The sequence below is a fragment of the Nomascus leucogenys genome, chromosome 19, assembly GCF_006542625.1.
Source record: "Nomascus leucogenys isolate Asia chromosome 19, Asia_NLE_v1, whole genome shotgun sequence".
NCBI lineage: Eukaryota > Metazoa > Chordata > Mammalia > Primates > Hylobatidae > Nomascus > Nomascus leucogenys.
The window spans coordinates 41,932,893-41,959,476 of NC_044399.1; the positions used below are offsets into that span (position 1 = coordinate 41,932,893).

Genomic DNA, 26,584 nt, shown 5'->3' on the forward strand with positions numbered 1-26,584 from the left:
AGTTCCTAGACTCAGCAACCTCCCACAGCATCTGGCACATACTTGACCAAAGCACCTAAGTCCTGTTGGTGCCTGACAGGCTTACAAATGGAATCCTTGCAAACTAATATTCTTTAAATAATTGCTTAAAATGTATTAAGTGGGACAAGGCAAGGCTGATTTAATAAATATGCCTCTTCCTATATATTCAAAATAAGGGATTGATTTCCTACATGCACTGAACACATCTGAAATTTTTTATTCTTATCAAAATAATGCAAACCTACAGTTACAGATCAAGTAGTATATACTTTTTTTTTTTTTTTTGAGATGGAGTTTCGCTCTTGTTGCCCAGGCTGGAGTGCAATGGCGCAATCTTGGCTCACCACAATCTCCACCTCCCAGGTTCAAGCGATTCTTCTGCCTCAGCCTCCCTAGTAGCTGGGATTACAGGCATGTGCCACCACACCTGGCTAATTCTGTATTTTTAGTAGAGACGGGGTTTCTCCATGTTGGTCAGTCTGGTCTCGAACTCCCTACCTCGGGTGATCTGCCCTCCTTGGCCTGCCAAAGTGCTGGGATTACAGTCATGAGCCACCGTGCCCAGCCTGCATACTTTTGATTTTTAGTTCCTCTAGTGGATCTAGGGTTGCCAGACTTAGGAGAAAAAAAAATACAGGATGCCCTGTCAAATTCAAATGTCAGATAAACAATCAATAGATACGTCCCAAATACTGCGTAATATTATATTTTATCTGGCCCTAGGTGGATTTCCCCATATAGCATATAGAGTTATACACATTATACTTGTAATATACCTTTATCTCTACTTCTTCATTTACCAATTTTTCAGGTATCTGTAGAATTCTGAGGGTGAATTTCAATGTTCAATATTTAGATATTCCCGTCTTCTATGGTTTGCCTTTGTAACTTTAATAAAATGTTTAAACCTACATTTATGGATCCATCAACTTTCCCCAGTGCCTCTTGACTATCTGCTTTGCAAGTTGAGGATAGTTTTACAAATATCCTCTCCTCTAACCTTTCTTTTCCTTTCTACATCCCACCTTCTGCCACTATAGTTGTAGTTTTACATTATTAAGGTTAAAGTTTCTATTCTGTCCTGCCACACACCCTAGTTTTTAAATTTTTTTTATTATACTTTAAGTTCTATGGTACATGTGCACAACATGCAGGTTTGTTACATATGTATACATGTGCCATGTTGGTGTGCTGCACCCATTAACTCATCATTTAGCATTAGGTATATCTCCTAATGCTGTCCCTCCCCCATGTTCCCACCCCACGACAGGCCCCAGTGTGTGATGTTCCCCTTCCTGTGTCCAAGTGTTCTCATTGTTCAATTCCCACCTATGAGTGAGAATATGTGGTGTTTGGTTTTCTGTCCTTGCAATAGTTTGCTCAGAATGATGGATTCCAGCTTCATCCATGTCCTTACAAAGGACATGAACTCATCATTTTTTATGGCTGCATAGTATTCCATGGTGTATAGGTGCCACAATTTCTTAATCCAGTCTATCATTGATGGACATTTGGGTTGGTTCCAAGTCTCTGCTATTGTGAATAGTGCTGCAATAAACATACGTGTGCATGTGTCTTTATAGCAGCATGATTTATAATCCTTTGGTTACATGCCCAGTAATGGGATGGCTGGGTCAAATGGTATTTCTAGTTCTAGATCCTTGAGGAGTTGCCACACTGTCTTCCACAATGGTTGAACCAGTTTATAGTCCCACCAACAGTGTAAAAGTGTTCCTATTTCTCCACATCCTCTCCAGCACCTGTTGTTTCCTGACTTTTTAATGATCGTCATTCTAACTGGTTTGAGATGGTATCTCATTGTGGTTTTGATTTGCATTTCTCTGATGGCCAGTGATGATGAGCATTTTTTCATGTGTCTATTGGCTGCATAAATGTTTTCTTTTGAGAAGTGCCTGTTCATATCCTTTGCCCACTTTTTGATGGGGTTGATTTTTTCTTGTAAATTTGTTTAAGTTCTTTGTAGATTCTGGATATTAGCCCTTTGTCAGATGCACACACCCTAGTTTTCTAAGCTTTGTTTAAAGGTTGAGTCTTAAAATGGGAAACTGATCACATTGGCTTCATTGTATTATTATGTAATTCTTATTTACTAATAGTATTTACTAATTACTATTTACTAATAGTAATGTTAGGATTATACTTCCTGCTCTTCAAGTTCAGTGTCATGATCCCTGGACCTCTAAAAAGAGTGTATTCCCAGCACCAAGTCAAAAGGATTCTCATTCCTTATACTTCATCACTTGCTTCATATAATGTCTCCTAGTTTGCTTCATATTCAGAGCTTTTTTTAACCCAATTTTTTTCCATAGGGTTTCCAGATGCCTTTATTCTTGCTTGCGTTATTTGCTATTATGTTAATTCTTTTCATTTTTGGATTTTTTTTTTTTTTTTTTTTTAGAGACAGGGTCTTGCTATGTTGCCCAGGCTGAGCTTGAACTCCTGGGCTCAAACTGTCATCCCACCTTAGCCTTCTGAGTAGCTGAGACTACAGGCACATGCCACCACGTTCGGCTCTGTCTTATTTTAAATCTGAATTTTAAATGAATTGTGTTCTCTAATCTACTGATAATTGCCTTTCCACTCTTCCTCTAAGTCTTCTGTGATCCCACTGCAGTATGGCTGGCTGCTCTCCAAGGTGCTGCACAGCTGTCCCCTTGAGACTGTTTATGGCTTTCCTAAGTTTAATCTCAGATTTTCTTCTCTCTCCCATCTTATGTCCTGCTTTTGCTGGAGTAACTTGCTCCAGCAACTTCCTAAGAAAGGGCCTGTTGGAGGTAAACTTTCTGTACCTGTTTGTTTGAAAACTATTCTGTTGTCCTCTACTTGGTGGATAGTTTGTGTATAGGATTCTAGACTGAAAACCGTTTTCCCTCAGCACCCATTATTTTCCAGCATCTAGTGTTGCTGAGGAGAAGTCTGATGCCATTCTGACTGCTGCTTATTTGTAGGTGTCCTGCTCTTTCGCTTTGGAGACTTTTACAATCTATTCTTTTTACTTCATGTTTTGAAATTTTACCTGGATTATGTCTAGTTGTGGATCTTTTTCATAGGACTATTCTTATTCAGCCCTAGGAAATGTTCTTTTGTGCTTTGAGAATTCTCTCCCCTTTACTTTTTTTTTCTTTCTAGGATGCCTTTTAGATCTTAGATTATTCCATATGTCTTTTATTATTTTCCCCCTCATATTTTCTCATTTTGTCTTTCTGCTCTATGCTTTGTGATATTTCAACTTCTTAGTCCTTCTACTATTTTATTTCACCAATTGCATTTTTAATTTCCAAGAGCTCATTTTGTTCTCAAGATCCCATTTTTAGAATGTATTATCTTCCCAATTCTATTTGAGAATTCTAAAAAATTTTTTGAGTAATCTGTTCTTTAAGTTCTGTTTCCCCAGAAGTGATATTTTTCTACTTTTTATTTTTTTTAAGAGATAGGGTCTTGCTACATTGTCCAAACTGTCCTCAAACTTCCAGGCTCAAGTGATTCTCCTGCCTCAGCCTCCAGAATAGCTAGGACTATAGGTACATGCCACTGCACTGGGTAACTGCTTGTTTATTTTCATACACTTCATTCATGCAAAATGGTTCTCCTCATTTCTCCATTTATGCCTCCTCAGTCCTCACAGTAAACCCAAATTTTGGAATATAAAAGCACTATAGATGACGTGGATTTACTGTGCAATTGTGTACATACCTTTCCTGAATCTTTCTGAGGTTTCCTGGGTGAACCGGCTTCCATCTTCTCTGTTGCCCCTCCATAGAGTATTTTATGTGGCCATCATCAGCTGTTTCCTCTAATAATGTCTCCCATACACTTCACATATAATCTGCTTACATCTCTTATCTGTGGGTAACCTCCTCCTCCTCTCCTTAGTATTATGGGTTTATGCCTTTTTGGAATTCTAAAACTATTTCAGCAAGATTTCTGGAAAGATGGGAGGCAAATATGTGTACTGGGTTTCCATCTTGAACAATAAGGAGATTCAGAAAACTATCTTTTTGAACATTGTTTTTTGCATTTTTAATTGCTTCATCTTTCAGTAGCTTGGTGCCCAGGTCCAGGAGGTTCACCTGAGGTTTAGGGTTTCCCCAGGAATTGTTTACAGATTCTCGGCATCCTGTGGCCCTCTTACAAATGATACACATAAACTAGGAACACTTACTGGGTTCAAGCGATTCTCCTGCCTCAGCCTCCTGAATAGATGGGACTACAGGCACACGCCACCATGCCTACCTAATTTTTGTATTTTTAGTTTCTCCCAGATTCCCTGCATTTCCCACATTTCTTCTTGTGCAGGCTTGTGATCCCCAGGAGTCAGAATGAAGCAGGCCAGCTTCCTTGTATACAACTTGTACACATCTTGTTGAGACACTCTACCACACTGGTGGGCTTCCCTTCACCCTGCATTCCCTTCTGCTCCCATCATCAGCTTGGCTTAGTCCTTTGGTACCCTTCAGATCTCTGCTGTGGCTCATTTCCTTAGAAAAGTCCTCCCTGTTCCCGTTGACTCAGTGAAGTCCATCTATTGTATGGGCTCATGGGACAATTATTCTCTCCTTTGCAGCACTTAGCTCAGTTTGTGGTCCTTGTGAAGCAAGATCATGTCTATTTTCTGTTTCACCTTAATGTCCTGAGCATTTGAACACAGTGCCTGGCACATAGCAGGTACTTGATAAATAGCTGCTCAATGAAGAATGATCATTGATATGGTTTGGCTGTGTCCCCACCCAAATCTCATCTTGAATTGTAGCTCCCATAATTCCCATGTGTTGTGGAAGGGAACCAGTGGGAGATAATTGAATCATGGGGGTGGTTTCCCCCATGCTGTTCTCATGGTAGTTAATAAGTCTCATGAGATCTGATGGTTTTATAAGGGGTTTCACTTTTGCTTGGCTCCCATTCTCTCTTGCCACCGCCATGTAAGAAGTGCCTTTTGCCTTCCATCATGATTGTGAGGCCTCCTCAGCCACATGGGATTGTGAGTCCATTAAACCTCTTTTTCTTTATAAATTACCCAGTCTTGGGTATGTTTTCATCAGCAGTGTGAAAATGGACTAATACAATCAGGAAGATGGCCACAGAGAAACATTCCTTCAGCTCATTATAATTTCAGAAATAACTCACACCTACCCCACATACCCCCCACCTTAGAGGCCTGAAATTCAACAGGGCACAAACATCTGGGTCCTCAGCAGCTTTGACCAAGGGTTGGATCACAGACTTCCCAGGACTCTTTCCTGAAGCCTCAGCTCCATCCTTGATGAGCCCACAGGTCAGGGAGGTGGATTCTGGTGCAGCCCACAGGGCTGGAAGCTCATATGGCCTTCTGACCACCCAAGCCTTCTGCAGGGACTTTGTTCAGGCAAAGTTGTGACTTGACTCTGGACAAGGCCAGTGAAGCCTGGCAGGAAGGAAAACAACAGACTCCCCACAAAGGGCCAGGAGGAATTTTCTCAGCTGAGGCCACAGACCCCCAGGGGGGTGGACCCAGAGGCTGCTCAGACAACCAATGGCGACATCCCTGGCTGGGAACAATAGAGCCCCACACCTCAGCTACCTTTTGGGCTCTGGCTTCCCAGTGGTGAAGCCTTATTAAATTTGGGATTACCATGTGTAAAGCACAGTCTGAATTTTGTTTGCTCTGCCATGTAACTTGCCTTTCTAAACACTCAGTCAGAGCTGCAGTTAATCTACTGACCATGGGCTTAACCGGCAGGTGGCCAGGAGGCCCCCACCAAATTCCTCCTGACCCTTTGTTACCTGGCCTGGAAGGGAGAGACTTCTTGTTTGGGAAGTGTTTCTCCTCCCCCCGAACATTTTCAGTATTAAGAGTCTTTTGTCACCGTAAATCTGGAGCGGGGATTATGACGGGCAGGCTGTCACCCAGATTGTTTCCTCCAGAGGATAATGGGAAAAGTTTGCGGGCTGGCCTAATGAAACCTTTCTTCCAGGGACAATGCCATTTCCATTAAATTAAAGCTCAAGCCTTAACAATGCCCCAGAACAAACCCAATTTGAATATTTAATTTGGGATGGAAGGAGCTGGGTAAACACCTCACTCCCATCAGCCCCTTTCTGGAGACCCCTTGCAGCAAATTCAAGGAAGAGTCCTAGGTTGTTGATGTCAGGTTAGCACCTGTCACTGCCAGTATCAAAGATGGAAAATTCCAAATCATTAATATTCAATTGACAATAAAGAATGTTAGTCCTAACTGAAAAAAAATCTAGGAAGTGAATACTGATCAGATAAGCAATGAACTAAAATCTGTTTGTTCTGAGCCTTGCAAGCTACAAAGCCTTTAGGATGGGAGCTCTCTCCCCCAGCCCACTGCTCACGATGCACGGGCAGCCCAGAGGTCCTCTGAGAATTGTATGCTGCCTCACACCGCACCCAAATTCCTCCCTCTTTGCTTCTTCAAAGAGAATGTCTAAAAGGAAGAAATGTCTAAATGTGCTTGATTTAAAAAAAAGTTACTCTAGTGACGTCAAGTGCACTGTAAGGGAACAGAATTTTTTGTATCTTCCTTCTCTACTTGGCAACCAGGCAGCCAGGCAACCGGCACCTGTGAGACAGAGTTCTGTGTGGGCTCCTCTGCATCAAGAGTCAGAATTACCCAGGAATAATTTATCTGCAGATTCTCTGTGCAGTTTTCTTGTCCCTACTCACAGCACATCAGCTGATTGTTGGGCTTCTTTTTGTCCCTTGCTTCCTGGTGAAGACCCATCTTTTGTTCTGTCCTCCCGAAGATGGAAATCAGTCCTAACATGTTGATGTGCTGGCTCTATTTCCTTAACATTTCTATTTTCCTGAATTTTTGTAGTCTTTACATCTAGTGCAGATGATCAAAAGCAGCTTAATCACACTGTAAGGGGGTGAATCACTGACACATCTAATTTCTCTGTCAAAAATTTGGTTTCTACCTTGCCAATGAAGATTGGAAGGGAATATGGGAAAGAAATATCTTTTGGCATTGCCGTCCTGGAGATTCTAGAGTCTCACTTTGGTCCTACTGTGCAGGCCACAAGTGACCCCATGACGTGGGTGGGTGCAGCTGCTGGGGCAGTGCTGATGTCACAGGATAAATTCTAACCACGCTCCCAACACCTGTTTCAGGGGCTGGCAATCAAGTCCCAAGGCAAAGGTGACATTTCAGGTGATTTTAGAGATGGCCACCAGGATCACCCAACCATTGGCTACTGCTTGGGGTCTTGGGAGGCCAGAGCCTAAAGCCCAGGGAAAGCTCCTTTTCAGGCAGGGTGTGGATGTGGGTGTGGGTGTGGGTGTGTACATGAGCACCATGTGTGAGGCAGGGAATGAAGGCTTGGCACGCCACTTTAGATGGTGGCTGAGAACCAGATACGCCTGCATCTGGTGGGACAGACTGTCTCACATCTGCCCAACTCATACACATCACAGCCCCAGCTCTAAGGGCTCATTGCTCAGAAACAGTTTTCAACTCTTCGTTTGCTTTAACAGCGCTACCAGGCTGAGAACCAAGCATGGGCGATGCCACCCTTCTTTTCCTTTGCATTTGAATTCACCTGGAAGCCCTCTTTTTAGGTGGGCCTTTCCTCTGGGCAAGAAGGTCACAGGCAGAGTGGTCAGGATTCATCTGGGCAGAGGTGGTCAGGAGCCAACTGGCCTCTCCTTGGGGAGGTTGCCTCACCTCTCTGAGCCTCATTTTCCTGATTTAATACAGTTAGGTGCCCAATGAATCTGAGCTCCTATTTCCCTTGGGGTCCTTCCAATCCTCAGCCAGTGTTTTCTGTCCTTTAAATAGTCCCATGGTTATAAAAAATGTGACCTCCGAAGACAATTTTTAGAGTTGCTCTTAGGAGTCTTGTGACATTTCACCAAGTCCGGAATGCAGCTCAGAAAAGAGGGTAGAGACGGAGCCAGAGATATGTCTTGAGTGGGCACTTGTCCAGCTTCCTCCCTCTGGCCTTCCCATCAATCAGCCATGCTGTACCGACTGCTCACCAGGTGCCAGTTGCTGCCACACCTCAGCGAGTGAGGCAGTGACCCCCCCTCAGGGGCAGCACATCTGCCCTGGGCTCTCAAGGTCCAACAGAGAGCCCTAGGAAAGTCCTGCACTCCTGCACTCAGCACACACACCAAAAACAGACCTAGGACTGTGCTGCCACATCTGCACCCACCAGTGCAGGAGCATCATCACTCCAGGTCCTTGGATGGGTCACATCAGGTTAGCAGCCCCCAGGGCCCCCACTGCTCCCAAATAAATTCCAGCGTTCTCACTCTCCTTTCTCACTCCCCAGCCCTCAGCTGGCTCTGTGTGTCCTCCTGTCCCCGCCACTACCTGCCAGAATGGCTGGAACAGCCTCTCACTGGGCCTTCTTCCTCACCCATTCTCCTCATAGCAGCCAGAGTGAGCTTCTAAGAATCAGGCCAGGCGTGGTGGCTCAGGCCTATAATCCCAGCACTTTGGGAGGCCAAGGTGGGTGGATTGCCCAAGCTCAGGAGTTCGAGACCAGCCTGGGCAATATGGTGAAATCCCATCTCTACCAAAAATACAAAATTAGCCGGGCGTGGTGGCATGTGCCTGTAATCTCAGCTACTCAGGAGGCTGAGGCAGGAGAATCACTTAAACCAAGAGGTGGAGGGTGCAATGAGCCAAGATCGCACCACTGCACTCTAGCCTGGGCAACAGAGTGAGACTCTGTCTCAAAAAAATAAAAAATAGTCCAGGCGTGGTGGCTCATGCCTGTAATCCTAGCACTTTGGGAGGCCAAGGTGGGTGGATCATGAGGTCAGGAGTTGGAGACCAGCCTGGCCAAGATGTAGAAACCCTGTCTCTACTAAAAATACAAAAATTAGCCAGGCGCAGTGGCGGGCGCCTGTAATCCCAGCTACTCGGAAGGCTGAGGCAGGAGAATCACTTGAACCCAGGAGGCGGAGGTTGCAGTGTGCCGAGATCATGCCACTGCACTCTAGCCTGGGTGACAGAGCAAGACTCCATCTCAAAATATAAAATAAAATAAAAAATAAACGTAAGAATCAGACTATGCCACTCCCCTTCTTAGAATCCTCCAGTGGCTTCCCATTGAAATGAAATCCAGCTTCCCCTCCATGGCCTACAAGGTCCTGCACAACTGGGCCTGCACACTCCCTGGCAGATGCCTTGCTCTGCTCCCTGCACGTCTGCAGGTTTGCTCCTGCCTCAGGGCCTTTGCACTTGCCACTGCCTCTGCCTGGAATGGCCTTCCCCTCAATCTTGAAAGGTTGACTTCATTGTCATTTAGGTTTCAACTAAAATGCTGCTGCCTTAGAGACAGCTTCCTTGACCTCGGATCCAAAGGAAGCCCAGTCACTTTCTAAAACATCACCTCGTTTTATTGTCCTCATGGCCTCTATCCCAGTTTGAACCAGTCTTATTTGTTTACATTTCTGTTGCCTTTCTCTCCCTACTGAAGTGTTGGCTTCTTGAGATCAGGGACTTTGTCCATCTTGTTCGCTGCTCTCCCCTGACTGTCTGACACCTCTTAGGCATTCAGGGAGTATCTGTGAGATGAGTGAATGGATTAATCTTTACCCCATTGAACTCCACATTCCTGCCAAGTCAAACATTTCCTGAAATCTTCCTGTGGGCCTCAGCTCATGAGCTTCATGCCCCTGGTACGCCCTTTCTTTCCACTTCCACAACTTTCGAAGGCTAATACCAATTCTGCCTCCTCTCCCATAAGGTAGTTGCTCCTTCTTCTGATCTCTAACAACCCTCAGCCAGTCCCCTCCTCTTCCATTGATCTGGCATATTTGAGGACATGCTCTGTCTCCCCTACTAGATTATAAGCACCACATGGGCAGGGCCTTCCACCTGCTTTGTTCTCACATTCCTGTGTGCAGGAAGGACTTGCAGAAGATATGTGCCAGGTTGAATGAGGACAGCCCTCCTGGCCCCGGCTCACTCTGTGAAGCTGAGGAATGTTTGTTTTGTTTTGTTTTTGAGATAGAGTTTCGCTTTTGTTGCCCAGGCTGGAGTGCAATGGCACAATCTCGGGTCACCGCAACCTCAGCCTTCTGGGTTCAAGCACTTCTCCTGCCTCAGCCCTCCCGAGTAGCTGAGATTACAGGCATGCACCACCACACCTGGCTAATTTTGTATTTTTAGTAGAGACAGGGTTTCTCCATGTTGGTCAGGCTGGTCTTGAACTCCCAACCTTAGGTGATCCACCTGCCTCGGCCTCCCAAATTGCTGGGATTACAGGTATGAGTCACATGCTCGGCCAGGAGTGGTTTCTTCACATTAAAATTCTCCCATTTCTGTTCCTTTGCCAGTTTTTGGGGTCCCTTTACTTCATCTGGGTTCCCAGTGTCCTCTGCTCCCCTCCCCCACAGTGAGGCCTATTCTCAGCTCCTGTATACCAAGGACCATGAGAGTATTACCTCTCCTGAGGACAGCCTAGTTCACAGCAACCCCTCACTAGAGCTAAGGGGCAGATGTTCTCTTGGTGGAATTTTCATATCAATGACACATTTTTCCCACCCAAGAGATTTCCTGTGCTCCTGAAATCTTGCCAGAACAGCAAGTACTTGCTCTGCATCTCTCCAGCAATGTGGGGTGCCACGACCTGGACAGAGGCCAGCTCTGACCTCCATGGGTCTTTCCTTGAGAAACCCCAAGAGCAGACATTTCCACTGCAGTGCTGGATGCCCAGGAAAACAATGTGAATCAAAGCCGAGGGTTTCTATCTATGGAAAGAGCAGAGATGGACTTCTTATCCTGTGGCCCCAACCTATTTAGCCACTGCCACCTCCCTCTCCGAGAGTATAAGAGGATGTTAGACAGGGACTGTCTCGGGGGCCAAGAAGGCAATGGGATATGAAGACCCCCCACCCTCCATGTTTCCAAGTGCTATGAACTTGCAGCTTGTGCAGCAGAAAGTGGAAGCATGTGGAGGGTCCGTCCCCTCTCCAGGGCCCGTGGTCTCACATCTCTGCCTATCCCAGGCCTTAAGGTGGGGTGGGGTCGACTGAGGCAGATCACAGGCAAAGGGACTTGAATTCCTACAGCATTAGGTGCAGATAAGGCTGATCAACCTTATCTTCACCTGAAACTTTATGAGGAACCGCCAGCAACTCCTGTTTCTTTGGGGTCAAACACACTTGGAAGTGGTTTGCTCCCCTTTCCCCATTGTCACTCATGTCGCCAGTCCAAGCTGCTATTTTCTCTCACCAAGACTATGTTATAGGAGTCTCCTAACTGGACTCTCCACTTCTAGCCCACTTTCCATCCAGCATTCAGAGCGACCTCTAAAAAATGTGCACCTCGTTATGTCATTCTCATGACTATGAACCCTTCAATGGCTGCTCGGCCTCCAAATAAAATCCAAACTCACTAAATCCTGCACATTCTGGCCCTTGCCCAGCTCAAGTCCCTCTGCATGGGGCCCCCACCACCCTGGCCGGCTTCCCATGCCTCAGAGGCAGCAGACTCACCTCCCCCAGGGCCTCCACCACCCACTCCCTCTGTCTGGGCTCCTCGCCCCACCACCATCTCTTCACGGAACTGGCTCCTTCTCACCAGTTGAGACCCTCCTCAGGGAGGCTTTCTCTGACCATCCTGTCTGAAGTAGGGCCCCACTATTATTCTCTAAGAATAGGACCTTATCTGTTTTTTCATAGAGTTTATCATATAATTTACTAATAATAATTATTTTTGAGATAGAGTCTCACTCTGTCGCTCAGGCTGGAGTACAGTGGCTCAATCTCGGCTCGCTGCAATCTCTGCCTCCTGGGTTCAAGCAATTCTCCCATTTCAGCCTCTGGAGTAGCTAGGACTACAGGCGCGCGCCACCACAACCAGAAAATTTTTTTACTTTTCATAAATACAGGATTTTGCCATGTTGCACAGGCTGGTCTCAAACGCCTGGGCTCAAGTGACCCACCTGTCTTAGCCTCCTAAAGTGCTGGGATTATAGGTGTGTAAGCCACCACACCTGGCTGATAATTTATAATTATTTTATAAATGCAGTGGCACATTTCAAATGCAAGCTATGTGTGGGCGGTCATTTTGTCTTTCTCACTTGGCTCCAACATGTAATAGGGTTTTTCGTGTTCAGTATTAGATTCCCCAGGGTGCCTAGCACACAACAGATAGAGGCATATCTCAGAGATACTGTGAGCTTGATTCCAGATCACCACAGTAAAGCCAATGTCACAATAAAGTGAGTCACATGAATGTTTTGGTTTCCCAGCACATATAAAACTTACGTTTACACTATACTGTAGTCTATTAAGTTTACAATAGTATTGTCTTCAAAATGTACATCTGTAATTAAAAATAGTTGATTGCTAAAAAATGCCAACATTCATCTGAGCTGTCAGTGAGTCGCGGTCTTTTTGCTGGTGGAGGGTCTTGCCTTGACGTTGATGGCTGCTGACAGATCAGGGTGGTGGTTGCTGAAGGTTGGGGAGGCTGTGGCAACTTCTTAAAATAAGACAATAAAGTTTGCTGTATCAGTTGACTCTTACTTTCAGGAAAGATTTGTCTGTAGCAAGCAATGCTGACTGATAGCATTTTACCCAGGGTAAAATTTTTTTCAAAATTGGAGACAATCCTTTGAAACCCTGCCCCTGCTTTATCAACTCAGTTTATGTAATATTCTTCATTCTTTGTCATTATTTCAACAGCATCTTCACCCCGAAGTAGATTCCATCTCAAGAAATGACTTTTGTTCATCTCTAAGAAGTAACTCCTCAACCACTCAAGTTTCATCATGTGATTGTAGCAATTCAGTCACATCTTCAGGCTCCACTTTTATTTATTTATTTTTTTTAAATTTTTATTTATTTATTTTTTGAGACAGAGTGTCGCTCTGTTGCCCAGGCTGGAGTGCAGTGGCACGATCTCGGCTCACTGTAAGCTCCGCCTCCCGGGTTCATGCCATTCTCCTGCCTCAGCCTCCGGAGTAGCTGGGACTACAGGCGCCCACCATAACACCTGGCTAATTTTTTGTATTTTTTAGTAGAGACGAGGTTTCACCATGTTAGCCAGGATGGTTTCAATCTCCTGACCTCATGATCTGCCCGCCTTGGCCTCCCAAAGTGCTGGGATTACAGGTGTGAGCCACTGCACCTGGCCCGGGCTCCACTTCTAATTCTAGTTTTCTTGCTATTTCCACTACATCTGCAGTGACTTCCTCCACTGAAGTCTTGCACCCATCAAAATCATCCATAAACGCTAAGATCAATTTGTTCCAAATTCCTCTTAACGTTTATATTTTTACCTCCTCTCATGACTCAAAAATGTTTTTAATGGCATCTAGAATGATGAATCCTTTCTAAAAAGTTATCAGTTGACTTTGCCCAGATCCATAAGAGGAATCACTATCTATGGCAGCTGTAGCCTTACTTAAGGTATTTCTGAAATAAGACTTGAAAGTCAAAATTACTCCTTGATCCATGGGCTACCAAATGGATGTTTTGTTAGCAGGCATGAAAAGAACATTAATCTCCATCAGAGCCCTCAGGTGACCAGGTGCATTGTCAATGAATATTTTGTCAATGAGTATTTTGAAAGGGATCTTTATTTTGAGCAGCAGGTCTCAACAGTGGGCTTATTTAGTAAACCATGCTGTAAACAGATGTGCTGTCATCCAGGCTTTATTGTTCCATTGACAGAACACAGGTGGAGTAGATATAGCATAATTCCTAAGGGCCATAGGGTTTGCAGAATGGTAAATGAGCACTGGCTTCGGCTTAAAGTCACCAAAAGCTGCATTAGCCCCTTAAAAAGGAGTCAGCTTGTCCTTTGAAGCCAGGCATTGGCTTCTTCTCTCTAGCTATGAAAATCCTAGATGGTATCTTCTTTCAATAGAAGGCTGTTTCATCTACATGGAAAGTCTGCTGTTTAGTGTAGCCACCTTCATCAGTGATCTTAGCTAGACCTTCTGGATAACTTGCTGAAAGCACTTTTATGTTCTGGAAATGACTTCTTTCCTTAAACCTCATGAATCAACCTCCACTAGCTTCAAACATTTCTTCTGAAGATTCCACACCTCTCAGCCTTCATAGAACTGAAGAGAGTTGGGGCCTTGCTCTGGATTAGGCTTTGGCTTAAGGGAATGTTGTGGCTGGTTTGATCTTCTATCCAGACCACTCAAACTTTCTCCCTATCAGCAATAAGGCTGTTTTGTTTTCTTATCATTCCTGTGTTCACTGGAGTATCACTTTTAATTTCCTTCAAGAACTTTTCCTTTGCATTCACACCTTGGCTAACTGGTACAAGAGGCCTCACTTTCAGCCTGTCTCAGCATTTGACACATCTTTCTCATGAAGCTTAACCATTTCCAGCTTTTGATTTAAAGTGAGAGACATGCAACTCTTCCTTTCACTTGAACAGTTAAACGCCATTGCAGGGTTATTAACTGGCCTAATTTCAATATTGTTGTGTCTCAGAGAATAGGGAGGCCCAGAAGAGGGAGGGAGACAGGGAACAGCCTTTCACTGGAGCAGTTAGGGCACCCAGAACATTTATTAAGTTTGCCATCTTATCTGGCTACAGTTTGTGGTGCCCCAAAACAATTACAATAGTATCATCAAAGATTACTGATCACAGATCACCGTAACAATTTAATAGTGAAAAAGTAAATATTGTGAGAATTACAAAAATGTGACAGAGACATGAAATGAGCACATGCTGTTGGGAAAATGGAGCCAATAGACTTGCTCAAAGAATTGTCACAGACCTTCAATTTGGAAAAAAAAAAGGCAATTATCTCCTAAGTGTGACAAAACGAAGTATGTCTGTATTGATTAGATCACTGAATAAAAATGGAGGAGTTTGGGCCCCCACCACTCCTCCCTTCCCCCGCAGTGGTACCTGAGGTAGCCCCGCAATGTTCAGTCTGGGGCAGACAAAGGTGAAACATTGGGATCGACCCCAGAACCTCATGGGAGAAAGTCCCCTGCGATGTATTACATATTCTCTAGGGCCAAGCTAATGTCTGACAACTCTCTGACAGTACCAGAGAATTCTAACTCCCTGAGGTGGCCAATATCTCTGGTCCTCATAATACAATGTTTTTTTATCTCAAATACCTCAGAAGTTAGCATGAACTGGGAAATCAAATTATGTCGTTCAGCTCTCCTATGTTACAGAAGAGGAAACTGATGCCCAGAGAGATTAAGCAGCTTGCCTACAATCACCAGCTTGGTACTGGTAGAGTCCAGGCCGGACTAGATATTCTGATTCAAGGTTCATTGTTCTTTCTCCTGTAGCCCACTTTCTCTGGTGTCCTCTCTCAGTAGCCTGAGAGTGATGTGCCTCTGTAATGGGTTGAATTTCTGAAGGGTAAATGAGGCCTGTGGTACTTGCATCCTATTTTTGTGTTTTTGAAATGTTAGTCACTATGTAACTCACCACATTTTAGGCAAAACATTATATCAAAAGTTACACGTAAGGACACAGAAAAGTACCCCCAGAGAACAGATCTAGAACTGCATGAGTTATCGGTTGCTCATCACTTAGTTAACAGACTGCCCCAAATGTAAAGTTGCTTTAAAACACCACCATCTTTAGCTCATGTTCTGTGAGCAGGCAATTTGGGCTGAGCTCAGCTGGGCAATTCTTCTGCTGGCTCACCTGGCCCACTCACACAGCTGCAGCCAGAGCTGCATCTCCCAGGGGCTGTTTGGTTCTGGTTTTCTGTTCACTCCCAGGAAAAAAGAGTTTAGCCTGCAATACTTTATCTGGTAAGACAAGTCGGTGACTGAGACTACCAAGCAGGCCAACCCTCGCTGTTCCTGGGAGAGCCACTGCCATTCAGTGGCTCATGGCTGAATAATGGGGGTGACCGAGCCACATGTCTCCACTGTCTAGCAGCACGGCCTGGGCTTTTTCACATGGTAGCTGGTTTCCAAAAACATCAAGATAGGACAAACCTCAATGCACAAGTGATTTCCCAACCTCCGCTTGTACTCATGTTTACTAATGTCTCCTTGGCCAAAGCAAGCCAAGCCAAGTTCAGAATCAGGGAGTGAAGAAAGATTCCATTTCTTGATGGAAGGAGCTGGAAAGCACTGTTGCTATTCCCCCACCCCGCCAATCTACCACAAGGGTACAGCTGGATAAATACCTACAGTATCATATTCATATTGAGATTATTGTAACCACTGATGGTTTATCTAGTCTCTTGGGGGTGAGGGTGTGTGTGAGAGGACCCAGAAGCAGCACCTGGCTGTGAGGTGAGGGAAAACCACTAACAGCTGGCAGAAATGCAAGCTGGAGACTCGAAACCTCTGTCACCCAGCCCAGAGCTGAGGTTCTCATCTTATGGGGCAGGAGATGGGCCAACCAGGAGTACCCCTGGAGAGAGGAAAGATCTCTGGACACTGAGGAGCTGTGAACGGCTTCATTCTCCTCCGAGCTGCTGCATACTTGCTCTCCCTTGGCATCATGAGATGCTGCTTGAGAGAGAGAGACAGAGGGAAAGCAAGAGATCCACTCAAAATGTAGGCTGGATCAGGGATGTGGCCTCTGCTCCTAAAAATAAAGCCTGTGGAGGAAAATGAAGGCTAATGTACCTGGAGGTGGAACCATAGGTCAGGTGGGCAAAGCTTTTAAATGTACTGCCTTCTGGGTTGGGAACAGCATGGTGACATTCCCTCAAGCTCAAGGAGAGCTCGGCCATCAGAAGGCAGACTGCAGATCAAGACAGTGATGGCCTGAGCTCACTTTCCGACCTAGTCTGACAGTCACATCGTGTTCAACTTCCACCTTTCTCACACTGGTAGGCTGCAAACCATCAAAAAGTAGAATTTCATATACAAAGCCGAGTCCTTACTCTAGATTGCACAGGTGATGCCCAGACAACAAGCCAACATTTTCAGATCCCACCGCCCAGCTTTCACCGTGGACCTGGCCTGGGATGGTGCGGCCTCGGTGCCCACCGGGAAGGCAGAGTGGCCCAGCGTGGGCGGCAGAGGTGAGGGAGGGAACGCTGCTCTGAGGCCTTTTTCTTGTAGCTCCAGACAAATTAAAAACCTCCTTACCGGTCATTCATTCTGAGGAGGCCTCTTCCTTCCTCCACAGGGGGGCTGCTGTGTTGGAAGCCGATCGGATTCAGGGAGGCTGGGCCTCCCGGAGCTCTCAAGGAGGGGGAGAGGCAAGAATGGAAAGAGAGAGGCCCTAACCCTGAAGAGATTGGCAGGCAGGGAGTGGGGGCAAAGTGCAGCCCAGGTCACTGGGAAAAAAGAAATCTCAAAGTAAGGGAGTGGGGGAAAGTTCCACTTTCAGCCTAATTATGAAAGAGGCCTCGGTAGAGAGGGGCGGGGGAGCCCAAAGAAGAGAGAAAAGGGAAGTGAGATGTTGCAGAGAGCAGAAAGAGATTCTCAGGGGGCACAGGCTATTGAAGGAACGCAGGCAGGGAAAGGTGCCGCCTCTTCAAACGTGAGTCTGTTATAACTGATTTTGAGAGACCTGGAAGCACGTTTGCCTGGGACTCCCAAAGAGGGAGGGCAAAATGCCCTATTAAGGGTGGGACGAATTGATTTCCCAAAGAAGCACAGCACCATTTCCTCCAAATGCCCTCTGCAGTCCTCCTTAATCTGCCCCGGAGGCAGCAGGTGACCTCTGCACAGGCCCCTGGAGGCGCCTTTGTTCGGGGGCATTCTGCGGCCCGCCCCGCCCCCTCCTCCTGCACCTGGGCAGCAGCCTCAAAATGCACTTGTCCAGCCTTGGCCGGCTCCCGTGGTGGGATGGCGGATGCCTTTGTATGTGAAAAGCCACGAGCCCTCCAACTCCTGTTTTCCCTTCGGCTTGACACATTCACTAATGTATTTCCTGTTCACTCCCAGGAAAAAAAAAAGAGTGCCTGCAATACTTTATCTGGTAAGACAAGTCTGTGACTGAGACTACCAAGCGGGCCGACCCTCGCTGTTCCTGGGAGAGCCACTGCCATTCAGAGAGCTTAGCTCTGCCCTCGAATCCCCAAGTGTTCCCTGCCGGGTTCTAATCCAAGCCCTCTGAGGTTTGCTAATTTAATTGTGTAATGGTCCACACCTGAGACATTCCCTGAACTATCTTTAGGACACTACTTAGCCTAAAAGAAAGACAAGTAAGAGTATTAAGACAGGGACTTAGACATTGAAAGCTTTTACCATCTCCAAAACATATGAGTCAAGCAGAAGAAAACGGGGTGGGAGGATGAGGGGTGGCCTCAAAGTCAGAACAAGCAACAAGAAGTAATTAAAGTTCTTGCTAAGTGAGTCTGAAATATGTATTTAGCCCTTGTGAATTAAATAACCCTGGGTTTTTAAAGAGTGATTCTCCGCACATCTATTATTCACATCAGTAGGACAGACGGTAAGCCACTGTAAGATTTATAGAAACTAAAAGACTTCCCATGCTAAAGGTTAATGAAAGTGTAATTTGAATCATGAAATCTTTATGTGTCGGCTCAATTTACACCGAGGGCTCATTAAGGATGCGTTTGGTACAGCGGGCGGCAGATGACGTCACATTAGTATTTAAATGGGCGGGGCCAGGCTGCTCTGCATGTAATCCTTTAAAAATATAACAGCCTCTCTCTTTCCTTCTCTGTCTCTCCAGCTGTAACAACTTCACCAACTGTCTGGGTTCCACCCCGAGGATTTCACTGAGAGAACACGTTAGAGGGAATCAGGAAGCAGAAAAAAGGTCACAAATAAGCACCTCAGGAACAATGAAAGCTTTTCTCTATGCAGCAGTGGGAGAGTTGCTAGAAAAACTGGAAAGGTATTAATCAGAAGTGGCTATAAATCCTCTGGAGTTTTGCTCTTATAAAACTCCTCAGAGAAAGTCTTGAAGGAAATGCAGGTCAAAGCCCAAAAAAGCTCTTGATCAGAGATTGCTGGAGGAAAATCTTCCCAGACGCCGTTTAATAGGCAGCAATCACCCCAGGAGTGGGGAAGCCAAGTACGCTTGAAACATGGTTGCAATTCCTAATAGGTCTTGTCACACTTAAGGCACTGCAAGCTCCATCCAACGAACAGCTGAAGCTAGCTGGCGATTCATAAAGCCAACAGTTTAAAGTTTATTATGATGAAAGCACTTAATGACAGCCATCGCTAGGGGCCCATCATTTATAAAGCTGTGCTGAGTATTAGACATGTAGCATGACCACCAATTTTATGTCACAATTGCTACCATAAAATGACCTTTGGTGATTTTTGCTGCATGTGGTGGACAGCTCTTCCTTCACATTAGTGCTCTGTGGCTTTCTTTGCAGACTATTATGCTGTCTAAAGCTTATTTGGCACTGTCGTGAGCCTCAACCCTTGTTATTACCCCGAAGGCCTGTCTAAAAAAAAAAAAATCTCATGCTCTATTACGCCACTCCAATAATTTACAGTTCTTACCAGCCTTGGTTAGCGTAATATTTTAATGCAAATATGCTTTACCATTGGATTTTATTTTAAGCACACACACACACAATTTCCCATGCTTCTGGCTAGCAAAGTATCCATTTTATGGGAGTTCACTGAAATCGGCCTCTTATTCTCTGGTCAGGTCTCACTGATTGCGCACTGTTTCCTCTGGATCAGTTAAAACATCACCAGAAAAAAAAAAAAAAAGGTTACTTAAACTTCTGTTGAGATTTTTTTTTTTTAAGATCCTATACATGATAAACCCACCTAAGGCAGAAACACCAATTCTTATTTCCCTGCATCCAGTCGCAATGCAAATTTACATTTGAGTAACATTATTTAATTAGGCTTCCATTTTTCCACCTTCTTTGTGTAGTTAGGAAATGTTTGAATACACGCCACTTTACTGCTCCAATGTAAACTGCTGCTAAGAAAGTGGTCTGTCCACGCTACACCACCTTTAAATTGTGTATATAATTTTATAAATGATATAAAATCTGCTTCTAGCTCTGAGGAAAAAAAAAACCATAAGCATGGCACACTGCAATTTTGGAAGGATTTAAAATATGTGATTTCTGCTGGTACCTACTGTATTGGGTTTTATATAAAGCTTTTTTCAATAAGGTAAATTGTTACATGACAAACTCATCTTCCACCATTATCATCTGCTGTTTGTGTTTAACAACAGGAGTCCCGCTCTAACAAAACTGTTGTAATGGCTGTACAAATTACTCAGCTGAAAGCTTTTCACCAAACAAAACAGTATTAATCAGCAGTTCTTATGAAGGTGCTAATTAAAAACAATTTTCTTCCTCAGTTTGCAATACTAAAGCCATCTTCACTTGCACAGTTTCCAGTATATAGCTACTGTATTTGCTCACACTTCAGGCCCTCTATTAACTATTGAATCTCCTATTAGCCATTTTATTACATTTCTGTTTACAAGCTTGTTGACATTTTAAAAGTCACGGTATGATCTGTTTTATCTATTAAAAAATGTATTAATTGAAAAGTCAGGGGGACAAAAAAGGCAAAATACAGACTCCAAATGCACAGACTTCCAGGGCAGAGAACACTGTGAGCATTTAGCCACAACCTGGAAGGTAAGCTCTCTGGGTAAAATGAAATGTGAGAATTAAAAGTGGCATTTCAGGCTTAATGGTTTGATAAACACTAACAGGCTCCTTCCTAATTTGGAAATAGTCCACTCAGGAAAACATATTTACCCTGCCTAAAATCAGCCTGACTTTCAAATCCATTTTTTCTTTATGGTATACAGTCAACATAATTATGATGTTTCATACAGCCTGAACTCAGGGGATTTTGATCTAGGATGGGGATGTACCTGGAATCTGGGGGCTGGAGCCCAGATCTCAGGTCTAAATAGCTTAATCTTTCCTGTGAGTGTGTGTGTGTATATGCTTGTACATATACTTTGACTCTCCCCTATGTGGGCATTCTGCCCCACCCCCAGAGTCCAATGAAAGGTTCTTGCCAGACAATGCTAATGAATTTGTCTGGCATAGATTGGAAACAAGTCAAATGCTGACTAAGCACAAAGACAAAATCCATGGTAGCTGGGTTCCTATTAAAAAACAAAAACCACCTAACCCTCATGAGAAGGTTGCCCCACTTTGGTAGCAGAGAGATGGAAAAAACACCACTACCTCCTGCCTCTGGTATTAAAACCAGGTTCTTCAGCTGTCAAAGGCAGTTAACTAGTTTAGGACAGACACCTGGCTGTTGAAATAGGGCTCCGGAGGGCAACTAATCCTTCCATTCACTCAGTTAACTGCTGGATCCCCCAAATTGATTCAACAGGTATGCAGTGGTAAATTCAGCCCATACTGAAGCCAAAGGGAAAATCAGCAAGGGGCGGGCAGCTCTTCTCTGAAAACACCCGAGGAACTAGCCAGAAAAGCTTTTATGGCCCTGACAAGTTTTCTGCTGAATACTGAGCACCTAAATTACCCTTCCCTAATGGAAGTTACATTTTCATGCTCAGTCAAAAAGCCAACAAAATACACAATTTATACAAAATAGCATCAACCTCTTAGGTAGTCTTTTCTAGCACTTTTATCCCAATTCACGGCATATGTCTTGCTATAAAGTAAAATATATTTCTTATAACCAACTTGTACGTAGCTATTCATCTCACAGCGTTAGAACTGACCATGGGCAATATTAGAAACATTCTTTCATCCAACCAAATCTACTTAGTATGACAAAGGAAAATCATGAGTTTTATCAGAAGATAAAGGTACACAAAGAAAAGAAATATTATTCTTAGGATTTCCTAAGCAGACAGGCTTCCTTTCTGAAACAAACACATGTATAATTACATAGGCAATTATGGAATGGGCCATTTCAATTGCAATTGATGCATAGAAATAATCATAAAGTTCAAAAGAAATGTAAATGGACAAACTTTCAAAGCTGCTCTATTTCACTTTTCAATATTGGCATTCCATTAAACTTTGGGAAAATAAAAACTAAAATTGTTCAATAATATAGAACATTTCTTACAAACTTTCAAAGAACCTGGACTAGAGATATTTCCAGGTGAGGATCCCATGAAGAGCAGATCTATGAAACCCTTAACATTGTATAGGAGATTCTCTAGGTTTTAATTACATAATAAGTGAATTTCCTGCCTAGGTATCTCTTGGTAGCAACAGTTCAATTCTGAAACACTGTTCTCAGATATTTAAAAAAATACATTCCTAGTTTACTTTTTAAAATATAGTATCTCCCAGACACATAAACACTGGATTTCTCCACCCACAACACGCAAATGCAAATTGAATTCTTGCCAATTCACGTATTCTCTTGAGAGAAAAAAGAAAATATTCTCATAGTCCTGCTGTTCCATATTTAAAAAGAAAAAAGAATAGACCATCTTAGGTGCTACTACAGGGATGCGTTTTCTTTGTCTGGCAGAGTTAGTTGCAGGTTTTACAGAGGAAATAATTTTGCTGTATTTTCACCAGTATAAATGGAATGGCTTGTGTTGCCTTTTAAAACATGCCAAATTCTAATTTTTAAACAAGAAAATATGAAGCCAGTGTGCAACCTATACAGTCGCCAAAGGAGAGCTGCCACTAGCTGAACTACTCAGCTAAATGGCTGGTTTGCATTGCCCTGGTCTTTATCTAGCACTGAGAATAGACTGCTGTTTTATCCAAAGAGGAATAAATTGCTGTTATTGTGATGTTAGCCCATCACTTGGCATTGCAATTCAAGTTTTTGTGAGAAAGAAATGTATGATCTAACTGCGACTTGACCTATGCCTTCTGAGATCCATCTAGGTGCTCTAATGGAGCAGAAAAAGTGGTGAATACAAGGACATGCAAACTGATGGTGAAAAATTTGTTTGATGATAGAAGTGAGCAGAGAAGACATTTGAGAGTCGCTGCTTTTATGACAGCTAAGTTTGTTTAACATGCAAAAGGATGCACCCCCAGTCTCTCACCTATCACTTTAATTGTATCACACTGAATACATGTTTTTGCCTCTACTAAAGATATGAGGATATATAGCTAACCTACTAATGACATTACTGCTAAAGTGGGCACAGATGATTCCTTACAGATAAACATCTGAATTTCCACAAAAGGCATTAGAGCATCTCATGGATGCACTAGGCAAGGATAAGCTTGGGTTCCCTGCAGAAAAGTCATTCTCTCTTAATCCTAGGTAGCACCTATTAAATGTTTACCATACACTTGAATCACAGCATATAACAATATATACTTATTTTAAATAAGATAATTGTGTGATTCAGTTTTTAAAAAACTCCCCCTGGTAGCAATCTGGTTTATCAACCATTTACTCAAAATTTCTCTGGGAAGGACCTATTTTGAAAGAGGCCTGGAGAACAGCAGCAGTTAGATTTAAGCCCTGATAAAGGCTCACTTTTCATTCATAGTCAGAGCCTAAATGTGCTCTTCTTGTACCTAAACAGATAATAAGCACTCAGCACACTCCCCCTCCTTGACACAGCACACTGAGACTAATCACACATAATTGGGGAGGAGGAGCAGAGGGCTGGCCACGCTATTGTGTCCAGAGGACAAACGGTCAGTTTATGAGGCTTTGGGCTGATGTAGTCATTTCTAATACATCTATAGGGAAAAAAACATACTGTTTAAAAGGAAAAAAAGAAGGAGAGAGACGGATAGAGAAAGGGATGGCGGATTTAATACAATTAATTGGAGGGTGATAAAAAGATATGCTTTATTTATTTTTTTAACCAGGAAAGAATCATGATATTTGCTGGGTTTACTGATTAAAAACTACCACCACCAAAACAGAACAAAGACCAAAAAAAAAAAAAAAAAAAAGGTGGGATGGGTATCATCAAAAGAAGTTCTGTCTCAATTAGAGGGGAAAATATTTAGTTTGTTCACTAGTCAAATTCAAGTCACAGACAGGCAGCTTATACACATTTAAAGACAAACAAAGGTTTAGGGCAGGAAGAGCAACAAGCAGAGTGTAAAAAGAGGCGGGGAGGGAGCTGGAGAGGGCAGCTGGGGAATAACGTGGGTGAGGACAGGTGAAGTCCATAGCCCACACGTGAAATGCTGCAAAGGGGGCAGGCAGGCGATTATACCCCTTACAGATTTCTGTTTTTGTAAAAATATTCCCTGTGCACTTGATATTTTTCTCCGTCTTTGAGAAGCTTAATCTTCTATCCATGTTTGGTTAAAATAAGCAGAAGCGGGTAATGAAGGTTTTCTTCATATATGTCCGGGTTTTCCTTTTTCAACTGAAAACAATAATAGAAAGAAAAAGGTAAGGGGACTCCAATCAGGGATCTTTACCGGTCAATATTAATGTTGAGTATCATGATGACAAATATATAGTTCTGGAAAAATAAATCACAGAAAAGCAACTCAAAGTAGTTCTCAGTGGCACTAATGTGACAATTCTATACATTAACATGGGGATTGTTTTTGGTGGGGGTGGGTAGGGTTTTTTTCATAAATACCCAAACTGCACTTTGACCTCTATAAACTGTGAGGCACTTGACTGAAGGCAGAGCTGGGGCTCATTCATCATCACCTGACTGGCCATTTGACATAGAAGTTTCTGCTCTCTGTACCCTCTGCCTCTGAACAATGCCACACTATTCAGGCAGGCGGGCATTTCAGATCACTGCTTGGAGTCCGTGGCAACATCTGGGCACAGGGAAAGGCTTGTGGGGCCCAAGACACTGCAAAGGCTCTCCAGGTGCTTCTTAGGGGTTTTAACATTAATAATAAGTCACTCAAAAATTCTTTTCTCTGAGGAGGAGAACATACTCCAACAATTAGACTAGCGACATTCCTGTCCATATTGCGCAGGGAAGTTCTGAGGATCTTTCTGTGATAAGATTTTAAAATCCAGTTGGGTTTCTCACATATAAAGTACACTTTTTCTTCATTCAGCTGGAATAGTTTTAAAGTTATATTTATATTTATTCTAGCAAATAAAAATTTGCTATTTATAAAGACAAAATTAATATTTTTGAAGTTGGAATTTATGAGCCAATTGTTAATTCCTTTTTAGATTATAAGAATAAAAAATAAATATTTCTTTAAATTATACATGGAGTCAATTCCTTTATTGTTTAAATTAGTCAAACACCACCCACCCCACCCACCCTAAAGCAAAATGAATGGTCTCAACATCACACTGTCCCAGGTTGGTCCCTCTGGGGCATGTTAATTTGAATCTTTTCGAAGTGCATGTTCCTTCTAAATCATATTCCCAAACCATGACATGGACATGCTGTCACAAGGACAGGAGTCATGAGCCCACTTCCCCTTTTCCGCTGGGGAACATAAAGCTAATTCAGCCTTTACTTTCTAATCCACTTTCCCAAGAACTGACGGTGGTACAGTCACTGAGGTGACTTGATTCTGTTTTCTTAGAAGGAGTTTGTTTCGTGTACAGATGATTTGTTGTCTATTTAGGAAGATCCTTGTGGATTTTCGCTACTACCAAAGTAGCGAGAGTGTTAAGCCTAAACACAGGTCCTCCAACCTTACTACTTAGTCTATAGAAAATGCTGAGAAAATGGCTTCACCAACTTCCCAGTCCATACCCACTGACCAGGACTTACCAACTGTAAATACCTTTGTTGCCAGTTGCCCTAGTGATAGAGGGAGCTCACTGAAGTATTTTATAGGGGGAAGAGAGGGCCAAGCTAGTTCAATTCTTTCCTCGGGGATTGGGGATAAGGGAAAGTTGATTACTCAGTGGCAGTCAGCTGACCTACTCACTCACAATGCACTAATATACAGAGACTCAAATGAGCTCTTTATAAAGTCCCTGAGGTAATATGTGGGATAAATAATTCTTCTGTAAATATGGGCTAGAAATCACTTTTAACTTGGATTCTGTGCTGACCTCTGGAGGCCAAAGCGGAGGCTTCGTTGCTGAAAGGGGCCAGGGGCCAGCCCTGTCTTGCCTGTGAGACCTTTCCACAATGGGGAAGAGCTGACAACCCTCAAAGGCAACACTATAACCCAGCCCTGGATCATTTCTGAATCAAGCAAGTCTGTTATGTGAGGGTACTTGAACACACACAAAGCTCTTAGCCAATACTTGCTTCGATGGGGGAATGTTATGAGCTTTAAGAATAATTCCATTTACCCAGGCTGTACTTCCTTGCCCAATTAATAATTACAATTTTAACAAATATCAGAAGGCACCTTGAAAGAAAATGAACAAAAAGCAAATCATGAATAAAACAATTTTCCAATTTCATAGGTTAAAACAGGTCTTTGAGGACTAAACTAAATTATATAGCTGCTATTAGTAGCATTATGCTTTACTTCATAATTGGATGTAACACGCTCAGCCTTACTACGGCGTGAACAGCAGCAGCAGGAGTGGAGTTCAGACTGTTTACCCTTTACAGTATCCACAATTATCAACAGCACACCACACAGATTATAAGCACCAGCCACTTGTGATGTGGCATTTTGAATAGATAAGCAGAAGTGCAATATGGCTGTGTTTTTAACACAATGTGCTGACTTCACAGCGCAGCCCAAGCCTATTTTCAGAGCTACGTACAAAAATACACAAAAATAAACACTTCAGGGTGGTTTTGCGAAAGTTTATTAAAAAAACCCCACGGCATATAAAATTATATTTCAAAGAACATTTGCATGAATGAGAGTATTT

At 43.5% G+C, this 26,584-nt stretch overlaps 1 protein-coding gene across 2 annotated transcripts in view; it reads right to left on the reverse strand.

Moving 5' to 3' along the window:
* The window catches only part of CAMKMT (calmodulin-lysine N-methyltransferase), a 445,018-nt gene that overhangs the window by 20,913 nt on the left and 397,521 nt on the right, over window positions 1-26,584 (reverse strand). Inside the window, exon 11 of one of the 2 annotated variants that reach the window (XM_003262802.4) lies at window positions 23,620-24,176. The exons of the other annotated variant lie outside the window; for it this stretch is intronic. Coding sequence (XP_003262850.1) covers window positions 24,099-24,176 — 78 coding nt within the window. The 3' untranslated portion in view covers window positions 23,620-24,098. Of the gene's footprint in view, window positions 1-23,619; window positions 24,177-26,584 lie in introns of those variants that run through there. 2 annotated transcript variants of the gene reach the window in all.